This window comes from Sesamum indicum, linkage group LG1 (genome assembly GCF_000512975.1).
Source record: "Sesamum indicum cultivar Zhongzhi No. 13 linkage group LG1, S_indicum_v1.0, whole genome shotgun sequence".
Classification (NCBI taxonomy): Eukaryota; Viridiplantae; Streptophyta; class Magnoliopsida; order Lamiales; family Pedaliaceae; genus Sesamum; species Sesamum indicum.
Genome location: NC_026145.1, coordinates 1,837,727 through 1,849,740, shown reverse-complemented (window position 1 = coordinate 1,849,740; position 12,014 = coordinate 1,837,727). Strand labels below are relative to the sequence as shown.

The 12,014-nt window shown below is 31.1% G+C and overlaps 1 protein-coding gene across 1 annotated transcript; it reads left to right on the top strand.

Moving 5' to 3' along the window:
• On the top strand, positions 1,098 to 5,716 carry LOC105175360 (vacuolar-processing enzyme). Its single transcript, XM_011097823.2, has 9 exons — positions 1,098 to 1,401; positions 2,352 to 2,516; positions 2,592 to 2,748; positions 3,434 to 3,519; positions 3,618 to 3,817; positions 4,128 to 4,176; positions 4,395 to 4,607; positions 5,009 to 5,215; positions 5,303 to 5,716. Exons 1-9 carry the CDS (start codon positions 1,186 to 1,188, stop codon positions 5,483 to 5,485), a joined length of 1,476 nt encoding a protein of 491 aa, XP_011096125.1. The 5' UTR covers positions 1,098 to 1,185; the 3' UTR covers positions 5,486 to 5,716.

Sequence of the window (12,014 nt, the reverse complement as noted above, 5' to 3'; positions counted from 1 at the left end):
TTTGCGTGGCATATGTGTTGAATCTTTTGTTATTGATGTAGGACAAGCCAATTTGCATTATTCTGTTGTCATGTGATGTGAAATGATACAATTAACAATCGATTGCAAGATACCATTTATATTCTAAAATTGACTTTATCGACCCATAATCTAACACGTCATGTTTGTAAAAATATATATAAATCAATAAGCAAAAATTACAATTTCATATATAAAATAAATGTATCTTTAAACAATTTATTCCCTCAATTATTTTCTATTTCATGTATTTTTAAAATTACTTCAGTTTATAAGTTTTTATCAGTTATTCATTTATTGTTTTTAAAAATATTAAAAACATATATTAAGTGTGTTTCAATCGATTATTTTATTTAAATTGCTACTAAAATGACAGGTATTTATAAGGGATAATTACAACCTGTCTATTAAATAAGTCAATTCATTCGTCAAAATTCATTAAATTTATTGATATTAAAAAAATAAATAATAATTGATATTTACATTCGGTTGACTAATTACTGAATTACTGCAAGTCAAATAATTTTTTTCTGACTAAACTACCCTTAAACAGTAAAGATATACGTCCTCACATGCATTAACATTTGAAAATGTATGAGAATAATTTAGTCATAAAAATTTTATTTGACGTAATAAATCAATAATAAGACAATTAAAGGTATATATAGATTTTTTTTTTTGTTAATATAAATAAATTCAATGAATTTTGACATGGGAGAGTATATAATTATCCCAATTTATAATTAATGCGTAGAGAAGATATTTCCATACTCCAACCAATCATCGAATGCCTTGTTTGGCCCACTATCCAATAGTCAAGGCAAAGCCCTATCAGATTGCAATTGGAAAAGCAAACGAAACTATCAGCCAATCAGGGGACCCCGCCCTGCATCCGGATCCGGGTCGAGGCACAACAGGTGACCCGGACCTCTTCGACCAGTTGTACATTCTTCAGTTTCTGCTGCACCTGTATTGTACAATAATTAGGCCCACTGCAAGAACCGCGTGAATGAGTACAGCAGAGAAAGCCACTCTAAATCAGGGGCTTTGCGTAAAAGTCACTATTTCCTTCCCTCTCTGTCTATATATATCATCGACAAAATTCGTGCCTAACCAGTCAATTATTTCCAACATTTGACAACAAGGTTTCCTCGCCGGAGACGAGAGATGACGATTCGCTACGCCGCTGGTGCGCTATTACTCCTCACACTCGCGTTGCTGAACGTTGCCGATGGCCGGGATTTCATCAAGCTTCCTTCCGATGCTCGCCGATTCTTCGGTGGCCCGGAGGAGGACAACGGCGGAGATGATGATGATTCCGTGGGTACGAGATGGGCTATCCTGATAGCTGGATCAAATGGTTACTGGAATTACCGACACCAGGTTATCACGATGACTAAATTGTCCAAGTTTTGTTGTCCGAAACTATCAACTCTTTCAAATTTTTATTTATATCTTTTATCACGTTCATAGCATCATTTGTAAAGTTCCGAGCTCTGTTTCTGTTTTGATTTAACCTAAAATATCTGATTTTTGTGATTTCGACTGGTTTTACTTCTTGCTTTCACTTTTAAAAGCTGTGTTTCGATTCACACACTTGCTAGTATATTACAGGAGCAGTATTCATCAAAGTAAAAATACAGCAGTTAATCAATTTCGTGATGTCTAAGTTTTCTAATATAATAAACGTTGTCTTTGGTGTGTTCTTATCATTATTGGGTTAGGTGGGCCACTCCAAATTTACATAGTGATAAACTTTAATTTTTTATGTCCCTATATCTGTTTGACAAATTGAAGAAGTGGGCCAAGCTGATCATGAAAGTTTTAATTGCTTTTTCTTGACAGAATGATGCTTTCACAATTTCTTGAAGACTTCTGTATTCTCAAAACCATCTTCATTTGTTTGTCCTTGATTCTTTTATCCTTTCTTTATTTTTTTGGCCCGTTATATGGAAGGACTAGATTTGTTCTGTCTTTAAGCATGAATGATGAATATTGGATTGAAAATTTGGATGATTGGGCATATGAAGTGTTGTTTGTGCTCTGCTGAACAGAAAGAAGGAAGAAAATGTTGTAAAAGATAGTTACCGTGTCTAACATACGTCTTCATGGTTTTATACTTGGTCTTTGAGAGCTGGTTTTGATGTTGTGATCCCACTGACTATACTACTAATTATGTGTTATCATTTAGTATCTTAAGCTAGTTTGCAGTACCTGCAGTTCATAGAATAAAAAGGGTTCAAATATGAGAAATTGAGAATTATATAAATTTTCATTTTTCTGGTTTCCCTCCTATCACTAATACTGATATCGTGGTCTTACTGTTGTAATAGGCTGATGTATGCCATGCATATCAAATCCTGAAAAGAGGTGGTCTCAAAGATGAAAACATTGTTGTTTTTATGTACGATGACATTGCTTACAATGAAGAAAATCCGAGGCCTGGAGTCATCATTAACAATCCTCATGGCGAGGATGTCTATAAGGGAGTTCCAAAGGTTCTCTCGCGAGTACCTTTGTCAGTTTAGTTGAAACTACTTTTCATTTTTGCTTGCTGATATTTCGTGAAACAGGATTATGTTGGAGATGATGTTACTGTCAACAACTTTTTTGCCGTACTTCTTGGGAACAAAACTGCGGTTAGAGGAGGTAGCGGAAAGGTTGTCGACAGTGGTCCAAGTGATCATATATTCATATACTACACTGATCATGGTGGTCCTGGGGTGCTTGGTTAGTAACTTCCTTGCGTTAAACTCTATGTGTACGCATATGTTACTTAAATTCATTATTTTCAACATTCTGAACATGATACGTTATGATGTGTAAGAAGGAAAATGCTATCTTATATTCAATTTTTAAGATCATGTGTAATTTGGATTATGTTGCTTCCCCTTGTTTTTTCATTTTGTGCTCGACATTTATGCATTTCTCATCCTCATCTTTGAAGATGATGTATTCTTCTGCAATGTTTTGGCTAATTGGCAGCCTCTAGCATGCTAGATTATAAGATTTCTGATTATCGTATTCCTTTATCTGTTCAATGGATGAATTCATAAATTCAATAAAGTCCCTGTTGTTTGAACAGCGGAGAACTTGGTGTGCTTACGAGCATCCTTGGCATTGTATTGTTATTATTTGATAATTTCATGTGGATTCATTGTTTAGATATCACAGCTATACATGTGCACCAAATACCTTGGGTACATGGTTTTTGTTTGGTACTGATGGAACTCCTTTTTGTTCTTCTAGTTGGTGCTAGAATTTCATATCGTCATTGTTATAATTTGATGATTTTCATGTGCAAGAATACTAATTCGACAGTGTTCCCGACAACCAGTAACTTGATTTTAATGTTTCTTGCTCTTGAGGTTATCTACACTTTGCTGCTTATTTATTATGTTATCAACATGTCCAGGTATGCCTACTAGTCCATACATATATGCGGATGATCTGATCAATGTTTTGAAGAAGAAACATGCTTCTGGGACATACAAGAGTTTGGTAAATCAATTGTTGCCTATTATTTTTTTGAGTGAAATTATTTATGTGCCAAATATATCTTAGTTATGTGCAAGCCTACTGATCTTTAGTATTTGTAGGTATTTTACCTTGAAGCTTGTGAATCTGGAAGTATATTTGAAGGTCTTCTTCCTGAAGGCTTGAATATATATGCAACCACTGCATCAAATGCGGAAGAGAGTAGTTGGGGAACCTACTGCCCGGGAGATTATCCAAGTCCTCCCCCTGAATATGAAACCTGTTTGGGTGACCTGTATAGTGTCGCCTGGATGGAGGACAGGTATGCATTAGTTTTCACTTTGATCGGCAATTGTTTCCTACTTGGAACTTCAAGTTGGTCAAATTTGCTCGAACTTAAGCAAATCTTTCTTGCATATTTGCCAAAATGACTGCTTGTTGCAGTTTGTCGAATTATAAACCTAAAGACTAATTTCTCTGAGCAGACTTAGTTCTATCTTTAGTTGTGCCTTTTGAAAGAAAAGGCAATGTTAAAATGCTGGCCATGTAATTTAAGGCGGTTGTTAATCTAGTTCCGATTGAAACACCCCCGTTCTCTCTCTTGCTAATTAATATTATGTCTTCATGAACAGTGACATACACAATCTTCGGACTGAATCTTTGAGGCAACAATATCAGTTGGTAAGATCTTGTTAAAACACATGTATTACGTTGATCAGTCCGTTAGAGCCAGGTCCTTGGCTTGAAATTTCAACAGAATGTAGCTATTGCTTGCTTTCCACATATGATGTTTTATGATGATGCGGACATGTGGATATAGTGTTCGTAGAATAAATCCTAACATTTCCACATTTTCCAGATACTTATTTTAGCACTAAATATTATGTCGGAAATTGCAGGTCAAGACGAGAACTGCTAATGAAAATTCTTATTATGGTTCTCATGTCATGCAATATGGTGATCTAAAGCTAAGTGTCGATCATCTTTTCTCGTATATGGGTACAAATCCTGCGAACGACAACTTCACTTTTGTGGACGGAAACTCATTGCGGCTGTCTTCTTCAAGAGCTGTTAACCAGCGGGATGCTGATCTCGTGCATTTTTGGGATAAGGTATGTGGAACTTTTACTTCTTAATAACTAGTGTTGTGCGTTAATCACTATTTGATAATTGTATTCCTATGACTGTGTTGTGGAAGTAGTTTTAAATTGTAGTAAATAAGCATTAAGCAGCGACAATTTAAAGTGCACGTTGCATTTCAAATAAAGCGCCGGGTGAAGAACGTTGAATTATGTTGATTGATATATATTAGTAAAACAGTTTTGATGTTAAGAACATGTAACGTCTCAGAGGGAGATTGAACAATTTGATTGAGGCAAAAATAATGACATTATTCTAGCAATAATTGAATCCAAGATATATTATTATGTCTACTCATACCCGCTTGAATATTTAACAACTATATTCTCGAGAAATCATTGTTTGATTTTCACTTCATGGTCTGATCTGGCAGTTCCGCAAGGCTCCTGAAGGCTCTGCTAGGAAAGTCGAAGCTCAAAAGCAGCTTGCTGAAGCTATGGCACACAGATCGCACATTGACAACAGCATTCAGCTCATTGGGAAACTTCTTTTTGGAATTGAGAAGGGTCCTCAAGTGCTGAATACGGTTCGGCCTGCTGGAGAGCCTCTTGTTGATGACTGGAATTGCCTTAAACTTTTGGTAAGGCATCAGAATTCATCTCCTACATATTGATAATAATATTTTTTGTGAGTGCTTAAAAACCCGACATTTATCTCTCCTATGCAGGTACGTACATTTGAGACTCATTGTGGATCCCTATCCCAGTACGGAATGAAACACATGCGTTCTATTGCCAATATCTGCAATGCTGGTGTGAATAAAGAACAAATGGGTGAGGTATCTGCCCAAGCGTGCACCAACGTCCCCTCTAATTCTTGGAGCTCTCTCCACAGAGGCTATAGTGCTTGATTGTTGCAACCAGAATCTAAAACATCAGAGAGTGGGATTCTCTCTCTATATATCTTGGCTTTGTGTGTAATTATGTATATATCACTATAACGACAAATTCCATCGTAAATCAATTGCTTGCATGTATATACACAGCTCAGAAGCATAGCTCTATCTCTATGGAACATGTAAAACTTCTAGGATTGGTTTTATGATTATCATTGTTGATGTTAAGTGGCTGAATATTTACTAGTCGTCACATTCATTATATATATATATATATATGTTTTTGTTTTTCATTCATTATTATATTTAATGGTAGCAATTATTTGAAACTTCACAACTCAGACAATTAAAATATTAATAAAATAAACACAACTTTTTTAACAAAGGCCTAAATGCGACTTTAATTTACTACATTAAATCCTTTAAAACTATCTTAAATTCTATATAATACAATCATTAATTTAACAGATTTTGTACAAATGCTATAAAGATATAATTTGACATTTTGCGTTTATTTTTGCCTCTTTAAAGTATATATATATATAAACATTTTCATCAAATTTTGATAGTTAATTAATTTTCAAAAAAGTTGGATAGTGCTTGAAGAAAAATTATTTTTAAAATAAATTTAATTGATTTAAGACTATTTTGTCCCTATATGTTAAAGAAAATATTATTTTTTACTTATTATTTCACTTGTTATTTTTTACTAATAATTATCTTTTCACAAAAAATTATAAATTTTATTTCAATTAGTATTTTATCAGGATTTTTTTTTTTTTGGTCTTATCTTCGACGTGCACTTTTCCCAATCAAGTGAGTCATGGATCAAAAGAGTTCTCGTCAGTGACACAAAAGACTTCTTCGTACAACCCAAGCTGTGGAGAACAAGAAGTAAGTTCGATTCCTGTGGCTTGAGATACACAGACTACGGTCGTGGAGCAAGCAGGCTGTCTGGAATAGCCTTTCCTGCTCCACCTACTAATGTAGTGAATCTCGATAATCTTCCTTACCAATGAATTCGGATCATGAATTTTTCGTGATCTCATTCGAGAATTTCGCAAAGAAGAGGGGCTTAGGCGACCCACTAAAAATATTAAAAAATATATTTAATTTAATAATGCTCCACTAAGTACTATAATTGTTCATTCATACACAATAATTAAACTTACATAATGCAATAAATAATTATTTTTTAAATAATAATGTGTGAACAAAATAATATAATTAGATGATATAACACATAAATATAAAAACTTAAAATATTAAATATATAAAAACATAAATTTAATTATTGTTAAAATTTAAATTATTTAAAAACTCCGTATCAACTTACATATACATTTTTAAAATAAATTAAAAACGGTAAAGTTGAATTAAAATTATTATAATAACGATAAAATAGTCAAAATAAATTTGGATTTATTTACCAAAAAGCTAAAGCAACTAAAGCACTCCCTAAGATGCTTTTAACTTTTGGTTTAAAAGCGTTTTTTTGAGCCATTTCAGAAGCAGAAGCTGGCATCCCAAACACTTCAAAAGAACTTTTAGGCCCGAAGCTAAAAAGTGCTTTTTTGAAGCGTGCAAAAACACTCGCTAAATTGATAATTTAGATGCTATTCCAATAACAAATTATTGGATTAAATTCATTTTACACTTCTAAAGTATGCTAATCTCATCAATTATCCTACTAAACTAAAGAAATCTTCACTTAGCCCCTGTCTTTTTTATAATTCTTTAAATTAAAAAAAAGGCTAATATATATATATACAAATTTTCATAAGAATTAATCTCATGATCTTACTATCACGAATAATTAATTTTATGCCGAGTTAATTGAACATGAATGTCATCTCGTCTCTTACAATATGTATATTGTTGTACCAAAATTTTAAAATAGTTTTAAAATTAAAAAAAATTGACATATTTAGTCTCATAAATTTCATAAAGCAAAGGCCTGAATGTATCTATTTTTCACAATTTTGGGGCCATTGTGAAAATTTTGTAAAGCAGATTACCAAATATTTCGAGTTTTCTCAATTTTAGAACCATTTTCAAAATCTTGTAAGGAGAGGGTTAAAAGTATTGAATCCCATATTGTATGGGAAAAAAGTGTAATCTTGCCGCACTATAGATACAACATGAAATTAAGAATGTTAAAAAAATAACATAATTAATATAAGTACGGAAGTTTGTGGATGCAAGGTTTTAGACAAATATAAAAATTAAGAAAAGTTTTAAAAAAGTTATGTATATAAGTCTAGAAACTTTAATAGTAACTCAAAATATTTTTGAAAGAGTTTTTTAAAGCTTCGCACTGTACGACTAAGATTAATCTTCAATGTTTATTTGAAAAGCCAAATGTAAAAATATTGAATTCGGGTTCATTTGTAATAATCAAGTTTGGATATCCATATTGTTATCAAAATTTTCTCAATGAAAATCTTTTACTTATTTACATATTATCTAAGAAAGGAGAAAGGAAAAAGAAAATTAATATTGAACAAAAATAAGAATTATGCATCATGCACAATGCCGCACTTATTTTACAAATTATAGTAAATAAGCAGAGACCACTTTAAATTGTAAGTTGTATTTCAGAGACAGAGATTGGTCAAGAATGATGGATTACATTAATTGGTATATATTAGTAAAGCAGCTGATAGTACCATATTATACATTTATAACGTTTATATGGATATAGAATCTACATGTAGCGTCCCAGAAATAGATTGAAGAAACATGATTGAGACCAAAATAATGGCACATCGTTTTGGTAATAATTAAACCCAAGATACACTATTCTGTAAATTGTTACCCCTTTCAATATTTAATAATTACTTTCTTGGAAAATCTTCATTTGATATTCATTTTATTGTCTGATTTGGTAGTCCACAAGGCCTCTGCGACAAAAGTTGAAGCTCAAAAGTGGCTTGTTGAAGCTATGGAACACAAAACAGACACTAACAACAATGTTCATCTCATTGAAAAATTTATTTTGAAATCTAGAAGGGTCCATAATGCGAAAGACTGTTTAACCTGCTACAAGCCGCCATGTTGATAAATGGAATTTGCCTTAAACTTATGATAATGTATTATAATTCAGCTCTTACATGTTTATACTAGCTAATAAGTTATGTTGAATATGTAAGAGTTGAATTGTGATACATTCTCAGAAGTTTTTAGGCAAGTCCAATCATCAACTAGGGGCTATCCAACATTCTTCAGCACTTGAGGACCCTTCTCTATTCCAAAAAAAATGTTCTCCATTGAATTGAATAATATTGTCAATGTGTGTTTTGTGTGCCATAGGTTTAGCAAGCTGCTATTGAGCTTCGACTTTCCTGGAGAGCCTTCAGGAGCCTTGCGAAATTGTCAGATGAGACCATGAAATGAATATCAAACAAATATTTTTTTTTTTAAGAAAGCAGTTCTAATTATTAGAATATTGTATATAGGGTATAATTATTGCCAGATGTGCCCTTATTTTTGCCGCAATCATGTTTTGTTCTATCTGTCTCTAAAACGTTATATATAGATTCTATATTCATATAATTATCATAAATGTATAATATGGTAACATCAATCAACGTAATTCAACGTTCTTGACCAAACTCTGTTTTTAAAATACAACCTGCAACTTAAGTGGTCTCTACTGATTTACTACAACTAGTAAAATAAACGCGCGTTGCGCAATGATGCATATTATTAAATTTCTTAATATTGATTTTTTTTCTTTCTCCTTTCTTAAATAATGTGTAAATAAGTAAAAAAATTTAATGAGAAAATTTTGATGAAAATATTGGTATACAAACTCGATTATTAGAAACGAACTGCAATCCAAATTTCTTTTCATTTGGCTCTTCAAATAGATGGTGATGATTAATCTTAATCTTATGGTGAGAAGTTTTCAAAAACTCTTGTCGTGCGTGATGCATAGTTTTAAATTTTTCAATATTGATTTTTTTTCGTTCTACTTACTTAGATAATGTGTAAATAAGTAAAAGATCTTAATGAGAAAAATTTGATGAAAATATTGACATCCAAACTTGATTATTAAAAATGAACTTCAATCCAATATTTATATATTTGGTTCTTTAAATGGACGGTGAAGATTACTCTTAATGGTGTCGTGAGAAGTTTTCAAAAACTGTTTTGATAATATTTTTAAATACTATAAAAGTTTCTAAACTTATATACAGAACTTTTTAATCTTCTCTTAGTTTTTATATTGGTCTAAAACTATCCACAAATTTTCCTATTTATATAAAATATTCCAAAATTTTTTAATATTCTTAATTTCGTGATATATTGATAATGTTTTTAATATTAACCACTAATCCTCTACGTCATTTTGAGAGTTGTTCATTTTTTTCTAAAAAAATAAAAAAAAAATTCAATCAGTTCAAAATATTTAAAATTCAAAAACATCGAATCGTGTACATAGTGTAAGAGATGGAGGTGACGTTCATATTCGATTAACTCATATACAAAATTAATTATACATGATAGTACAATTATGAGATCAATCTTCTGAAAAATTGTATATGAATATTTTATCGTTTGCTAAACTCGCTTTACTTTTGAAAATTATGTCAATATTTGAAATGATTTCTATAAAAAGATAATATTAATAAGGATTATAATGCATAAAAAAAAATTCAATTTTGTCCGACAAATCAACATAATAATAATGATGCGATAAGTATTAGATTAGTCTAACTTTCAATTTTTTTAAAGTTTAAAGCATAATTTGAAAAATTCCATCATATCTTTTGGATATCCAAGTACATCGATATCTCATGTAGAAACTACGGATACTATTTTTTAATAATTTTTTATTTAAAATATTAAAATATATATATATATATATATATTTGTTTTTTAACTTGCTTCTAATAATTCATTGCTCGACCAACCTTATTTTGAATTGAATTTAATAATTTTCAATGAAACAATAAATCATACAAATTTAACCATAAGTGATTATTTTAATAAGATATACAAATATGTACATTTTTTGTCAAATTGCCCATTAAATTCTAGTGTTTGTTATATTATTCGATTTTTATAATTAATACAAGTAAAATAAAATTTATAATATTTAAAATTTTAATTTACAAACTTTTTCGACTTAAAGCCCTCCAAGAATAACTGGAAATGCAGCTAAACGTATATATTGCGTGAACTCCATAAATGGAGGCATGCACTTGTGTGTAGAGTCGTGGTTATTGAGTTGGAAGCGCACTTTGAATGACTTATCCTACCTAAAGTTTATACACTACTCATTATTTTTGTTATACATAATAAATAGGACAGAGTATCGTCAATAATGTCTTAATTCAGTGGTCGAGTCTGAAATTAAGCTCCATGATCAAGTTTGAAGTCATGCGTTCGAGACGTGTGGCTTTTTGTTCACTTTATGTGGGTTATTATAATTTGTCGAGAGTTACTGTAATTTATTGTTTAGCAAACTGATATTAATGTATTGGTCGAATAAAAAATTATTGTAATTTATTGACTACTTTCTTTCTAATTTATTGTTTATTATTTTTAGTATATTGATATTGATGTATTGATTTAATTGAAAGTTATTGTAATTTGTTGTCTGCTTTCTTAACATATTGATGTAATGTTAAGAAAAGAAAAGAAAAATTTGATAAGTCCCAAAACCTAAAAAATTTGATCCCACAATATTAATATATGAGATCATATCTGTTACGTTTTTAAATTATATGGGACTGGAAATATAAGGGATAATTACAATCCCCTTCTCTGAGTATTAGTGTAATTACACATAGATTTTCTGTAGTTTGAAAAATTACATTTAGCACTCTTGAAATTTACTTCCGGTTAACAAATAAGTACCTCTGTTAGTCAAAATTCACTAACAAAGATCTATTTGACTTACAATAAGTCAGTAATAAGTTAATTGAGGATAAATATAGATTTTTTTTTATTAATATCACAAAATTCAATAAATTTTGACTAATGAAGAAACTTATTTATTAGATGAAAGCAAGTCGCGGAGGTATTAAATATAATTTTTTAAATCATAAAAATTCTATATGTAATTATATGAAAATTTGAGAGAGAAAAGTGTAATTATTGTATGAAACCAAAAATTCAAATCCAAATCGCAAGAAACCTACAAAAGGAATTTTTTATGATTTATTGGGTTCCCCAAAGTGAGTGTATTTCAAGTGCAAACACAGAGGATTATATTAACTTAACCATAGTGGATTAGCTAACCCAAGTTAGGTTAATCATATGCTAAATGCCACAGCGACCGGGTACCGAGGGGGCTCCATGATTAAATAAAATATTGTATAAACGGCGAACTAACAGAATGAAAGATTCCGTCCCACTAATTAACGTCGTTAGTCGAAATCCGGTCTTTATGTGGGACACAGAAACGCCGTCTAAAGCAGCTGAAAAACGAGAAGCGATCTACACCGTCCATTATTTTTCAAGGGTTGTAGATGGAAGATGAAAACCTGCAGGGTATAAAAATGGTGGTTCGAAGAGGAAAACAGAGTTGTTT